This window comes from Nyctereutes procyonoides, unplaced genomic scaffold (assembly GCF_905146905.1).
Source record: "Nyctereutes procyonoides isolate TBG_1078 unplaced genomic scaffold, NYPRO_anot_genome, whole genome shotgun sequence".
Classification (NCBI taxonomy): Eukaryota; Metazoa; Chordata; class Mammalia; order Carnivora; family Canidae; genus Nyctereutes; species Nyctereutes procyonoides.
This window is the reverse complement of record NW_026575144.1, coordinates 4030842-4046452: the sequence shown is the minus strand read 5'-3', so window position 1 is coordinate 4046452 and position 15611 is coordinate 4030842. Positions and strand designations below refer to the sequence as shown.

The window sequence follows — 15611 nt, the reverse complement described above, 5'->3', positions numbered from 1 at the left end:
TATACATAACCATTAATCACTGGACTCAATTGCTACTTTCATTTCTCCTCTGGGAGGGAAAGTGAGGTGATGCAAATCATGTGATAAACCATTCAACAGATGTACAAAATTTTTAATTTACTAGAATTTGTTTCTGAAATCCTATAGCATCACTGGCTCAAAGCTTTGAAGAATTTTTTGTTGTGTAGAGTCAGCTCAGTGGTGGGGTTATGAAAATTCAAATTTGTCCCAACATAAATTTATGGGGAATAATTTAAGCATGATAGGCATTTTGTATTGGCTTAACAGGCAATTTCATTGCAAGAAAACTTTAAGTTGAATGCAGAAAACAGCACCTGAATCTTCATGATGGCATTGAGCCCCCACTCATCCATCCACAGCTGGTGTTTCCCTCTGATTTCATAGAACCCCATTTCCACCATTTCAGTGTTTGTCACAAGCAGCAACCTTTCTGATGCCCTTTGCCAAAGCCAATTTCTGGTCTGTCTTCTTCATAGTAAAGTGCCAGATTTATTTTATAGCGTTAATCTACTTCTTAACATTTTTATTTTTTATTTATGATAGTCACAGAGAGAGAGAGAGAGAGAGGCAGAGACACAGGCAGAGGGAGAAGCAGGCTCCATGCACCGGGAGCCCGACGTGGGATTCGATCCCGGGTCTCCAGGATCGCGCCCTGGGCCAAAGGCAGGTGCTAAACCGCTGCGCCACCCAGGGATCCCTACTTCTTAACATTTAACATATGTAAGACACTATTGTCTTAAAAATGTGTCACTGATAAAAGTTTTTCAGTGTTATGCCTAAATCCTCCCCTTTCCCCCTTTAGGTCCTATGGTTTTTACTGGACTCAGCAGAGAGCAGTGGTTTTTTTAGGGAAGGACTACAGTGGGATTCAAGGGATTCATTCAATCTCCTTCTGCAAAACATTACAGGCTGGCCACTATTATTTACATCTGGAAAAAAGTTTCCTAACAAAATCTTAACCTTGATCTTGTGCTTTTCCCCATCCCTGTATTGATAGCTCGACAGGAGCTGTCAATCAGTTACCACCCTCACTACAGTAGCAGAGGACTATGCTAGCTCCCCTTGGGGGCCAATCCCCATCTTGTTTTGTGCTGCTTCATTTTGATTTGTTCCCTGACCCAGCTATCCAAATCTTTCGTCTGTCAAATCTGGGGTCAAAGACTAGGGGACAGGAGAGCATTGTTGGGGCTCATTCTGTCCTCCGAATGTACCTCCTCTCAAAATGGAGTCCAGCTGTGACCCACACATACAAGACACCATTCTTGATTTGTCCCTCCATGACCCCAGGGCTGAGGTCTTTTTCATAGACAAGACACAGGAAAGATAGGCAATCCTCCAGTCTTTCCTGCAGCTGGTTGGCTTATTTACAGAGAACTGAGTGAACAGCTTAAGTCAGCTGTAAAGTCTTCCCAATCAAGAAAGGGAACGCACTTTGTATGTAGCCAGTGACCTGGAGCTCGCCAACATTTCATTTTTGTTTGAAAGTCACTTTGCTTTCATTACAAGAACCAGATTGATTACTGTGAGAGCCAAAGTACTTTATATACTACTCCGTTCCTATACCTTTCATATAGTTTCAAGGTGTCACTATCGAGATTACTGTGTAACCAGGTACATCATAACGTTGAGTCTGAATCTTGGCCACTTGCTACACCCCTGTTTACAGTACAGTTGCAGAATGGTAATTAAATCACTTTCTTTTGTTTCCTCTACTGTGGACAACATTCCTGATCTGGTCTGGCAGAGTGTCTTTGATAGGTTGGCATCTAGAGATAGAACATGATAAATTTTCATCTCTATCTATAGCATGTATACACACACAGAACAAGCTAAGTAAAGGTAGGAGAGAACATTTTTCTTCTGAAGCTCATTAATCTTACACAGATATTATTAAACCCATATTGCATCTACTAAAGGGAAGTAAGTAACTAGACATTGTATGGGTGTTACAATCCAGGAATGTGTTGGCAGAAGAGAAATGGATTTGGATTCAAGTACTTCATTGGTCAGGAAAAGGAATTCATATTCAGGTCCAAATTATAGTAAAATGGGAGGAACCTAAATACTTAGCACAAGTTTCCCTGTATAAAGTCTCCTTGAAACTTTTCAGATTATCCTACACATTTATTACTCTGTCTCTATGGGGAGGAAACAGACATGCTCAGATCGTTTCATATGTGAGAAACATCTGAGCCAATCAAAAGGATGGAGGAAACAAGGTAAATGGTCAGAGTAAGTACTCCATCAGGGATATGATCAGTAACACAACTCCCAGCCTTCCAAAAAGTCTAATGTCTTTAATGATGTAATCATTATAGTCTACTCTCTCTCCACCCTGCCGTACCAAGAATTAAGTCACTAGCATGGAATTCAGACCATGGATAGAACAGTTTTATCAGTTGAGTGTACTCTGAAAGAAGCCACTTTTCCTTAGTTTCAGCTATTCTGTAGAATTGTAGTATGGTTAGAAGGTGGCTCAAACAACAGCCAAAAAGCAAAAACGTTTGGAAGACAATCAGCACAAGACTTTGGGTTCTTGGCAGACTTTAGGAAACCAGCAGACAGTCTACTCCAGATTTAATATCTTGGATTTGAAATTAATTTTATATCAAAATTAAATCAGATGGGACTTTGTTCAAAGTGTTAAGCAAAAAGTACCATTTGAGTGCACTGAAATGTTTTGAAAAACAGTATTAAAAAGTAAAAAACTTACATAAGATTCACATAATCATTTGAGCTATTCCTCAGCCCAATTTTTCTAGCCATCATCATCCATCCCATGAACTCTTATGCCAAGTGGGCCATTAATGTGAAACCTAACTGCTCAGTCCTGAGAACCTGCCGAGTGGAAGGTGATGTAATAGCCCACATGGAGCTAAAAATGGTAGATGGAAACAACAGGATGAAAACTAAGCAACTTGCATGGTCACAACTTGGGCTACTTACTACTTTTTTCTTTTAAGCTGCGTTTTCAGGTAAAAATAAAAGGCTGTCCCTTCAATATCCTGCAGGTGTCAGTGGAGGACTACGTATTTCCAGGAGCTTCAAATAGGGCTATGTGAACCTCAAAGCGACCAGCCAACTGATAGTCAGCTATCAAGACCAAGGTTTCAAATTAACTCGAATTACCAAGGTCACACAATAAGCAGAACTACTCAACTAGGCTGGCTGACGTTAGCCGCTTCCCTGCCACTGCTTCCCCCCACCAACAAAATTGTATTACCAGCTATCTCTGTTGTGAAAAACACCTACTTGAAACTGATCACATATGCTCATAATCATGGCTTTTAAAATTCATGTATGGGTTTTTATTTCAATTAAAATGTGTTCATAAATAACAAATGGGAGTTACTCATAGTTCTTTCTTTAGTTGGGCCACAGGACAATTAAGTTGAGGCACTTATGATGGTTCATAAAATCTGAAGAAAAGTTGGAAACTTCTAAGAGTAAAACAAAGAAATGTTCCAGAAGAGAATGCTGTATTACAAGAAAATGCTAGTAGTCATCATCATGATGAATCCCTAGTATTATGTATGTCATAAGAGGAAGACCTCTGGAACAAGCCATTTTTTGATAAAGTCTTTTTAATGGAAAATGTAAAACCCCTTTCAACTTTAATGTACAAAGCCATATGTAACACTTGCACTTTTAACAAATAAAAGCAAGCCAATGTTTTAAAAAAATACATCATTAAATGTATATATGTATATATTTACATAGCATATTAAGTTTAATATTTAGCTTTAAAAGTTCACATAAATTTTACCAAAATGAGACAATTTTAAATAAATTACACCTTTTGAAAATGTTTAATTGTACAGTCAATAGCTTCAACAAAATATTGAAGTGTCCATATTTAGTATCTACTTTATATACTTCATATTTTACAAATTTTACAATTATTTGGCAGTAATTTTCTGATTATGACATGAATGCTGTGCGATTCAGCAATTTCCCAAATGCAGGCAATAGCTGGTGTTTGTGTCCTATTCTCACAGTAACTGTCTCAATGTAGTGAAAAATATCAGTTATTTTAGTAAACTGTACAAGGTCACATTTACACTTGATCAACAATATAGCATAGAATTTTGTGGGTTTTTTTTCCTCAAAAATAAATACATCATTTTAAATCTGGCATTTTCACAAACATCATATACACTATAATACAAAAACAGCTATGAAGTGCTGCTTTTTAAATTTAGCTTGTTTTCATAACTAACATTGAATCACAGGAGTTGTGACATATGCTATACTGCTGCGGTATCAGTAACAAGTAATTACTACAAAAGAGAAATTTCTTGGCACTGATGGTTTTATGAAGCTTAAGTCAATGTGCATACATATCATCGTCTGAGAGTAATTCCAGTTCAATAGCCAAAAAACATCGAACTGGATGGACCACACCTAGTTTTCTTCCATATCCTCTACTTCATCTTCATGTATCTTCAAAGCTCTCACCATTTCCTTGACTGCATGATACAGTATATTTTTAACCTGAAAGAGATGTTGGTATTTCTAATCACTTCAGCTGGAGATAAAGTAACACATGGAGAACTGCTATATTAAAATTTTTTTTTCTTAATGAAGAGAAGCCAAATTAAAAAAAAAAAAGAGTCAAAGTTAAAAACTGTTAAATTGCAAGTTAGAATAAGGGCCACTAAAACTCATACAATTAAATGCATATTGTTAATCTGTGGTTGTTATCCTAATATGACAATGTAGGCAGTAATCACCTAAGCTGTTCTACGTGCATCCTGTTTATAAAAGGCATGCAGAACAGAAGCTCCTTAGAAAGCTCATTTCTTACCTGTAGTTTATCATCGTAATTGATTTCCTCCTTCAAAAGTCTCAGTTCCTGTGTTAAATGAAATGACTGTACAAGATGTTCTGGAGACACAAAATCTTCAGTTACCTGAATACAGCTGTGAAAATTCTGTACCTATCCCCAAAACAGAAACAATAAAATATAAATTTTAGGAGGCAGCAATACCACAGAACTTATTTTCTCTAAAACATCAAATGCATTTCAAAGCAAAACACCTTATTTTTATGAGAGCTACATCACTGAAAAGCTTTCATGTGGAGAGACTTTTTTGTAAATGGAGTATTTTTAAATGATGAAAAGAACAGAACTTTTCTAGGAATCCCTTCATGGAGGCTGCTAATCATAATTCCTAAATTACCAATTTTATCAAGGGGATTTTTTTGGTGTTATTAAAAAAAAAAGCTAACTGGTAACTATCTGCTTTACCATTCAGTGCAAACAATCTGATGTCTATTGCTGGTCCTTTGGCTTTCACAGCCTTTGGGTTATTTCACTGTTAACTTTATTCATTTATTTTTAAAGATTTTATTTATTTGAGAGAGAGAGAGAGAGAGAGATCACAAGCAGGGAGAGGAACAGAGGGGGAAGCAGACTCCCTGCTGAGAAGGGAGCTCAATATGGGACTCGATCCCAAGACCCTAGGCATGACCTGAGCCAAAGGCAGATACTTAATTGACTGAGCCACCCAGCCATCTTTTTTTTTTTTTAATATTTATTTGAAAGAGAGAACAAGCATGATAATGGGGGGAGGGGCAGAGGGAGAGGGCAAGAATCTCAAGGAGACTCCTAGCTGAGCATGGCACCCAACTCAGGTCTTGATTTCACAACCTAGAGATTATGACATGAGCCAAAATCAACTTGGATACTTAATGGACTGAGCCACCCAGGCACCCTCACTGTTAACTTTTACAATAGAAAGTAGATGATGGGGCACCTGGGTGGCTCAGTGGTTGAGCGTGCCTTTGGCTCAGGTCAAGATCCTGGAGTCCTGAGATTGAGTCATGAATAGGGCTCCCCAAAGGGAGCATGGTTCTCCCTCTGCCTCTCTCTGTGTTAAATAAAATCTTAAAAAAAAAAATGAAAACAAAAGAAATGAAATTTAGTTTGTGAGGAACTGTTCTAGACAGATCTATTGCTCACAAGAGTTTTCAAATTGTTTTACTTTTTTGTGCCTTTCTTCCAAATTAACCAACGATAATACCTTTAGGCTCCAGTGGCATCAGTACAACTGTTTTCAATAGTTGTCCCTCCTCTGACTAAATGGTTTTCACAAGAAGCCAGTCAATAGTCTTATCTGTAATTTGTACACCATGTACAAACTGACTCGGTACTTCATTATTTCTTGGAATTGTTTCCTGTTCACGTTTAGTATAATGACAGGACCAAGCTGATCCAATCTGGATTTTATGATGTTCTAGGTTGTCTTCGAATGATATGAAAGGATATCATAAAATTCCTGAGAAAGGAGAAATAACTGAAAACTAAGTGTTTACATTAATTCTATTAAAAAAAATTACTTACTTGGAAGAAAGAGAAGGAGAGGGAGAGAAAGCAGCAGCAGCAGGAGAGGGACAAGCTGACTCCGAACTGAGCATGGAGCCTGACACATGACCCTGAGATCAGGACCTGACTGAAATCAAGAGTTGGGACACTTAACCAACTGAGCCACCCAGGTACCCCTACACCAATCCTAATTTTAGTAAGATGAAAGTAAGTTTAATTGGGAGGTACAAGAAGAAGAATGTGAGGAATAGAAGACTGAAAAAAATCTAATTTGACAATGGTGTGATGGATTCCAAAGGTGCTGGAATTCTTCCTCTGGGTATGATGTCTGACCTGGACAGCTGCTCAAGCTTGCAGACTTCTTTAAGTCAGGTAATGTCCCTCTACTGACAACTTGGTAGCACAAATAAACATTCTTGGGGCATCTGGGTGGCTCAGTGGTTGAGTGTCTGCCTTTAGCTCAGGTCATGATCCTGGGATCATGATACCCTTTTTTTAGGGTACCCGCGGGGAGCCTGCTTCTCTCTCTGCCTATGTCTCTCATGAATAAATAAAAAATTTTAAAAAAATTCTCTTCCTTTAATCATTTAGGTTGCTGGTTCCTTTGCAGGATGAACATAGTGAGTCCTCACATTCTCAGCACTGTTAATGCTATACAGTCTCCTTGGATCTTTACTATATGTCTCTAGAACAGATGCTCTATTTCACAGAGCAAGAAACTATGGATAAGAACTTCAGTGCCTGTTCCAAGATAAATCAGCCAACAAATGGCAAGCCGAAAGGAACCCAGCTCCTGTAACATCTTGTCGAACAGATGCTGTACGGTCCTATATTAATTCAGTCATACCAGCATACAGCCTCCAGATGTCCTGTCTTGTTACGTCTTTCACTTACGTGAACATGCCCGTGGGGATTAAGTCCTTCAAAAGTTCTGGCATGTACCTTTCTTTGAGCATGTCTAGTTCTACTGTTTTAGAATTTGTCTCTTGATCAATATTCTAATTTTGTTCATATGATATCTTCCTGATTTTCTTTACCAGTTTCCTTTAGCTCTTTGAGCACATTTAAGACAGTTGACTTCAAGTCTATGTCTAGTAAGTCCAATGTCTGGACTTCCTAAAAGACAGTTTTTGCTGTTTTCCCCTATGAATAGGCATACTGTATGGCTTTCATTTATGTCTTACAACTTTTTGCTGAAAACTGGACACCTGAACATTATAATGTGGCTACTGGAAATAAGATTCTTTTTCTGCCTCAGGGTTTGCTGCTGATTGTTGGACAAGGCCTTAGTCATACATTTCTTTCGTGACTTTTCCACACTATTCTTGCAGACTGTGTTCTTTGTTGGGTGTGATCACTGAAGTCTGTTATCTCAGTGGTCAGCCAGTGACCTGTCAGAGATTTCCTTAAATGTCCCAAATCAGCTGCCCTTTTCTTCACTGAATAGTCCTTGATTGATGTAACTTTGGATTAGATTCCACAGTTCTAGAAAAGTTGATTCTGTCAGTTTTTGCCAGTTCATGGTTATTTTAAAATCACTTTTGAACTGTGACTTTTATTAGTGCTTAAAAATGCTATGATACTTTCTAATGACCTCAACCTGATAGATTTTGCTTAAAGGCTTACAGGTTAGCTTGAAGAGACAAGGTTTAGTGTTAAAAGCAGAACCTATTTTAACTTCTCATTCTACTTAATACCTTTTTCTTGCCATCTATGAGTCAATTACATTTTACTTCTTTGACAAACTGTCTTATTCATACTTGCCTATGGGATCAATCATAATTAGGAATCATAATAGTAATCATAAATAGGAAATGTTAAGAAAATGTAACTCTTTGTGTTCACAGTAGGAAGGCTATTACATCTTGACACAGTGACTGTGGTATACATAGTGACTAAGAGTAAAAGGTTTTGGGATGCCTGGGTGGCTTAGAGGTTGTCTGCCCTCAGCTCAGGGTGTGGTCCCGGAGTCTAGGGATCGAATCCCACATCGGGCTCTCCTTGAGGAGCCTGCTTCTCCCTCTGTCTGTGTCTCTGTCTCTCTCTCTGTGTCTCTCATGAAGAAACAAAATCTTTAAAAAAAAAAAAAAAAGTGAAAGGTTTTGCCAAAGTCCTTTTAGCATTATGAATGCAGAGAATTCACAACTTAGGAGTATTATAAACTCACTATGAATGACCAAACATGATTAAGATAAACAGCTAAGGACAAATTTATCCTAAAGATTTTGTGGCAGGGTCCCTGGTGGCTCAGTTAAGTGGCTGCTTTTGGACCAGGTCATGATCTGCAGGGTCCTGGGATTGAGCCCCATGTTGGGCTCTCTGATCACTGGGGAGCCTCCTTCTTCCTATCTCTCTGCCCCTTCCCCTCTCCCCACTCATACTCTAATAAATAACTAATTCTTAAAAAAAAAAAAGATTTTGTGTTTTTTTTTTTTTTTTTTTTTTTTTTTTTTTTAATTGTTGCTGTTTAAAATGAAGGCCACTGGGGAACCTGGGTAGCTCAGTCAGTTTCTGCCTTTGGCTCTGGTCATATCTTAGGGTCCTGGGATCGAGTTCCCTGTCAGGCTCTCTGCTCAGTGGTTAATCTGCTTCTCCCTCTGCCTCTGCCCTCCCCCCTGCTCATGCTCTCTCTCAAATAAATAAAATCTTCAAAACCAAAAAATATGAATGAATGCCACTGAGAACATCAGGTATTAGAGCTAAGACAAAGTAAATCTTGGAGGTCCACCTGCTCCATCTAGTGATACACTGGGGCTTCACAGATATACTCTGTGATGTGTGGCAAACATCAAAAAATGTTAAAGATTAAACCTGCAATTGTAGAGTAGTTCTTTTTTTTTTTAATGTTATATATTTATTTATTCATGAGAGACAGAGAGAAAGAGAGAGAGAAGCAGAGACATAGGCAGAGGGAGAAGCAGGCTCCATGCAGGGAGCCCAATGCAGGACTTGAGTCAAAGGCAGATGCCTAACCACTAAGACACCCAGGCATCCCATAGTAGTTCTTAATATATATGGAGGGTTGTGGCTACTCAGTGTGGGTACTCAAGGTACTCCCTGCTGACAAACCAAAGAATACAATGTATCATCTGGTCAAAACCATTTTTTTGATAGGTGCCTTGGGTTTGCAAGACTTCCCTATCTGCAATGGTTCTTGAAGCATGGTCCTCAGAGAGTAACAGAAGCATTACCTGGGGACTTCTTAGAAAATGTAAAATTTCATGTTCTTCCTCAGACCCACTGAATCAAAAATTCTGGTGGTAGGGTCCAGCAATCTGTTTTATCAAACCTTCTAGGAAATTCTGACATATGTTAACACACGAGAAGTACTAATTTAAGAGTTTTGGTTGATTTTAAGGGCTACCTATAGTATATTGGAAGTGAAGTCATCAATGAAGTTTTCAGGACCTCTAAGAACTAAGTTGTAAATAATCATACATCTCAAATTCAAGTTAATACTGTGAACAGAGAGTTCTTACTTCCTTTTAATTCTCTCAAAACTACATGATCATCACTTCTGAGTCATGGACAACACCCTCTTTACAGAGTACAAATAACCATGTGTCATTATCACACCACATAAGGAAAAGACAGAAATTTTTGTGCTTATAGCTGGCAATTTTATGCCAAATATGTAGCAGAGTGGTCTTGGAACACTGAGCAAGTTAGTAGCAGAGCTCAAAATAGAATTTGCCAGTCTAGGTTATACATGCTGCTTCAGTATATTTAAGTATAACATCTTTTATACTCTAGAAATCTATGATGAAATTTGCTCTCTAGAATCTAAGTGATATTCCTATGTATCTCAAAAGAAAGCATATTGCCCTATGTACTCATGTCTATAGTCATAATTGAAAGTTAGAATCCAACCTACGTAAACTTTCCTGAAGTAGCCAAAGACACGTCCAGGAAGAGGCTAAAATTGACATGTTTGTACAAAGAGCACAATATATATAAATTACGTAAAGTCATAACTTTGTTTTTATCTATACTTGTGTGAAAATATGTTGTACAGGAGAACATATTTTCAGGCTGTCAGGACTTACAAATATTTAAGTGCATTATTCTAAACATAGGAGAAAGCAATGAAAAAAACCCAGAAAACTCTGTCTTCATGAACCTTATATTCCAGTGGGGATTAAAAGACAATAAACAAAGCAAATAAATTATGAGTAATGTCAGGAGGTGATGATCAAAATGGAGGAGAATAAAGCAGGGAAGATGACCGGGTATCGGAAGACACAATTTGCACTTTTAAACTAGGGTGTTAGGGAAGACCTCACTGAGGAAGGTGACATTTGAACAAACAAACCTTTAAAGAATGTGAAGAAGCAAGTCTTATTACAGATATCTGAAAAAAAGAATTCCAGGGTAAAGGATTAGTAAGCACAATGGCCCTGGAGTGGAAACCTGCATGGTGTATGTGAAAACCATAGATAGGGCAGGGTGGCCAGGGAGAAGGAAGGAAGGAAAGCAGTGAAGGGGGTAGTTTATGTGTGTACACATGAGGGCATGGACAAGATACAAATGCAGATCATTTAGGGCCTTGTAAAGCTTTGAGCAGTGTTATGTGAGCTAAACTTTTTAAAAGGATCACTCTGCCTACTATTTTGAGAACACATGGCTCCCCACACAAAAGCAGTGGCAGACAGACATGTACATGGCATAGAATCTCTGTGGTAAACAGTGAATGCTTCTGAAGGAGGGGAACAGAGGGCAAAGGTGAGAAAAAGATCGAATTTTTACTGTGAATCCTTTTGTACTATTTGGATTCTTAAAAATCATATAACTATTACATTTCAAAATAAAAATTATTTGAAAATAGTCTTTTCAATAGATAGTACTAGGGAAAACTAAACTTAAACTATTCATATGTTAAAAAAAAATTCGAACCTTGGTCCATACTTTGCTCTATGTACAGAAATTAACTAAAAAGGGATTACAGATCTAAATTTAAGACTAACAACAATAAAGCTTCTAGAAGAAAATGTAAGAGAAAATGTTTGTGATCTTGAGCTAGGCAGTAACTATGAGTATACAACAATAAAAGTCTGATACATAAAAGAAAAAATTGATCACCTGAACTTCATCAAAATTAAAACACTTCTCTTTGGAAGACACCATTAAGCAAATATTAAGGACAAGTCACAGTTCAGGACAATATCAGATAAAGAGCTTACAATACTGCCAATAAACAGAGGAAATGGAACTCATATAGATTACTTTGGGGAATAGAAAATGATATGACTTTAGAGAACCACCTAGCAGGTTCTTATAAAGTTAATCATACATTTATTATATGACCAGGAAATTCCATTACTTGGTATTTATCCAACTGAAATCAAAACTGATGTTCATAGAAAAGCCTGTATGATGGGGAGCTTGGATGGCTCAGTTGGTTAACTGTCTGCCTTCAGCTCAGGTCATGATCCCAGGGTCCTGGGATTGAGCCCCGTGTCGGGCTCCCTGTTTTTCCCTCCCTCTGCTCCCCCTGCTCCTGCTATCTCGAATAAATAAAATCTTTAAAAAGAAAAACCTATATGCAAATGTTTTTGGTGGCTTTACCTATTATTGTCCCAGCCTAGAAACCACCGAACGTTCTTTGGTGAATGGCTTAAAAAAAACTGTTACATTTATATAATGAACAACTAGCCAGCAATCAAAAAGATCCAATTACTGATATATCTAACATGGATGAATCTCAAATGTTTTATATGGTGAATAAGAAAAGTTAAACTCAAAAGCTACATATTCTATGACATTCAATAAAGGCAGAACTACAGGAGAAAAACATAAGCAGTTGTAGGAATGTCAGATGGAAAAACAAAAAAGGAATGTCAGATGGGAGAAGTTGAGTAAAAAAGGGCAGTAGGGAATTTTTAAGAGTGATGGAAGTGTTTGATATTTTGTTGTGCTGTTACCTAATGATATATTAGTCAAAACTTGGAGAACTGTGCACTGAAATTATACCTCTGTTTAAAAAACTGCACCAGTTTAACTTTAAGGAAATAGATATTGAGGCAGCCCAGGTGGCTCAGCGGTTTAGTGCCGCCTTCAGCCCAGGGTGTGATCCTGGAGACCTGGGATCGAGTCCCACGCTGTGCTCCCTGCATGGAGCCTGCCTCTCTCTGCCTGTGTCTCTGCCTCTGTCTCTCATGAATAAATAAATAAAATCTTAAAAAAAAAAATAGATACTGGATAAATTAAATATGTAAGGATTTTCAAGGGAACTTATCTTGTATTATCAAAGAATTCTTTCTACTTACAAAAAGATTAACGTACCATTCTCTTAAATGCTATCTGATATGTAGAAATGAAAAATTCAGCCCTGAGTTTGACATATTAAAAACTAAGCAACTATTATCACTTAAGCAATATTTGTGCTATTATATACTGGTGTCACAATGTTCAACAGGCAGTAATTACATATGTAGTTACATAAAATGTGGAAATCATTCCTTGATAAAAGTACATACATCAGATACATCTCAATTACTAGGTGGTAGGAAAGGTGAAGAACCAACTCTGAAGTGAACTAACATTTGGGGTTCTGGGTTTCCTCTCCATACTCTGTTACTATGAGGGCTAAGCTGGTCTGTGGTAGCTGCAGTCTATTTATAGGAATCCACTGTATGTTCTTAATCCAATCCTCGATGCCCACTATCTATTCCATGCTATTTTCCCAGGTGCCACATAGTTAAGCCACAGCAACAAAGACAATGTGTTTATTTTTGTTTTTAAATGTTACAGATCAACAGATATAAAAATTATGTATCATCTTTCTTTGGACATGCTATTGCTATGTTGGCAAACTAACAAGGCAAGAGTTTACACTAAAAGCCTGAATTATGGAATGGTCTAGCCGACACTTCATTCTGCTCAATTTGGTGCCTTAGAAAATGTGTGATCTCTTAAGTCTTAATTCTTAAGTGTTAAGTCTCACTTCTGAGAACTGAATATATAGTATCTCTTATTTCTTCTCCCTTAAGTCTTAAAAATGAGATTTTAATCCACTAAACCAGAAACAATACAAAAATGGAAATTTGGCTCGCACTGAAACAATTTTAAGTTCTCAAAGCATTTAATTATGTCCGATCTCTTCAAGCACTGGAAAGCTATTTTCGTGATTTCTTAATGAAAGCAAATTGGGTGCCGGTCATTCTCTTATCAGAACAATTTCTTTTTCAGAACTGGTTCCTTCAAGTAACAGATGTGTGAGAAGTTAAGTGTTTATGTACCTGATGAAGTGCTCCTGCTGGTAAGACAATGGCATCACCAAGGAATTGAATAAGAGTACAGGTTCTGACTCCATATTCCTCAAGTAGTCTTTGGCGGAGCTTTTTGTTCACATACCAACTTTGGTCACGTATTGGATCATGTTCTGGTAGAACTTCAAGGCCCTGTTCTTTTGAAATCTGCAATATGGATTAAAATTAAAATATATACCTCAATTTTAAGTAAGGGAAATGGTAAATCCTGTTTGGTTATATTTCAGTTTTCTTTACAATAACCATCTTTTATTCTTAGAATCTTATGGAACAATGTATGCACTTAAGTTAAATAATATTCTACAACAATTGGAAAAGCCAAAGGATATTAAAACAATATTGCACATTGAGATGCTGTTAATAAAGTGAGTCATACTACTACCTCCACACCTCTTCCATCCACCATAAAGTTACCAACCATCTGGTTTCTTCTTTATGATTGTTTCAAAAGCATAGCACAGAGATTAGGAAAAGCTCAGGTTTAATAGCTTTTTTTTCCCCCCCAAAGCCAAACTATCTGTATGGACTTCTTAAAACACTTCCTGATCTTGCCTTTTTTTAAAATGTAGTACAAAATGTAGGTAAATGGTGCTAACCTTCTAATCTTTGACAAGTCAATTTCAAGGGATCCTTTTACAAACCAGTGCAATAATCATTCTGCTTTTAAGAAGCATAATTTATAATATTTTAAAATTAAAATATTGATAGGTATTCTGGGATAAGACAGTAGGTACAGAGCTAGAGCTCCTTCACTTCATACTGAACACAGAGACAAACTGTGTTTCCACTCTGATGGAAAATGAAGTATATAATAAAATCAGTAGTGATAGTCCCTTACAAGAAATCCCTGTAATTGCATGTTTAGTAAATATCTGAGCAAAAGGTTGAACTAATTATTCCAAATTCATGTCACTTTCAGTGTCTAACTAAATTAAAAGTACAATTACTAAAATTTCAGTCTATTCAAATATATACAGCAATTGATGTGGAGGCAATTGGCAGCCTATGTCAAAAGCCAAAACTATTAATCAAATTAAAAAAAAAGAAAGGTCCTACACCTTGTTTAGATGTTTCTAAGACATACTAGTTTTTATATCCTGTAATTTTCACCACATTTCACCAAGGGTAACACCTGACTCATCAACAGTTTAGTTCTTCACTGTAAGGAGATAGGGATCATTAGCAACTGAAAGAAGTTGCCATTCAAATACCTCAACATTGAAATGGGCTTTAAAAGGAACAAAAGAAAAGAGCTTTTTACTTTCAACAACAGTAAGAAGGCCCCTCCTTTTCTGAAGTAAAACTATTTAATGATCTTATATTCCTGAATGCTAAATGCAGCTCCAGTAAAAATTACAAAGTCCTTGCTCAAGGTAAAGAAATAAACTATTTGCAACCTAAATGTATACCTTTTGAAGAAATTCCCTTATCTTATCAATGTCTTTCCCTGCATAAATATGCCACAGAGCACCAGGTATTTCACTTGAGTCCTTCAATCGTTTTCTTAAAATGTCATCCAAATCTTCTTCCTCAAATTTCTTGAGTATTCCTGAAACATAGGAGAGTATTTTCAAATTGGTCAATAAAGACCCCAGAAAGCCAAGTGTCCTAGAATTGATCTATCAGAACAGTACAGTGCCTAACTAGATCAGGACTCTTAAAGAGGAGGTAAACTCAGTTAAACTGCTATAGAATGGAAAACACTGACCATGTGTAACAAGGGACACAGTAACAGGAATTCTCCCAGATCATTTGTTTTCTGCAAATCAAGGAACAAGATAAAAACTTTGAGGGTTTCTAACTCAAACTTCACCAACTTTCTTCCTGTCCCAAGGGTGTGGTTCTAACAATGATTTGTACTCATACAGCATTTCATAACTTACAAAAGACTTTCATAACCACAACTAACTACTTAGTAAAGCAGGCAAGGATCATAACCTCTATTTTACTTTTTATTTTGGGGAGGGCAGGCAGAGGGAGGAGGAGAAAGAGAA

General features: G+C 37.2%; 1 protein-coding gene across 3 annotated transcripts in view; it reads right to left on the bottom strand.

Moving 5' to 3' along the window:
- Positions 1 to 3619: 3619 nt before the first annotated feature.
- The window catches only part of JMJD1C (jumonji domain containing 1C), a 325600-nt gene continuing 313608 nt past the window's right edge, over positions 3620 to 15611 (bottom strand). For all 3 annotated transcript variants that reach the window (XM_055308748.1, XM_055308746.1, XM_055308747.1), the window contains exons 23-26: positions 15027 to 15166; positions 13588 to 13764; positions 4829 to 4960; positions 3620 to 4515 (exon numbers count right to left, since the gene is read on the bottom strand). In XM_055308748.1, the coding sequence (XP_055164723.1) occupies positions 4426 to 4515; positions 4829 to 4960; positions 13588 to 13764; positions 15027 to 15166 (539 nt within the window). In that variant the 3' untranslated portion in view covers positions 3620 to 4425. The remainder of the gene's footprint in view (positions 4516 to 4828; positions 4961 to 13587; positions 13765 to 15026; positions 15167 to 15611) is intronic.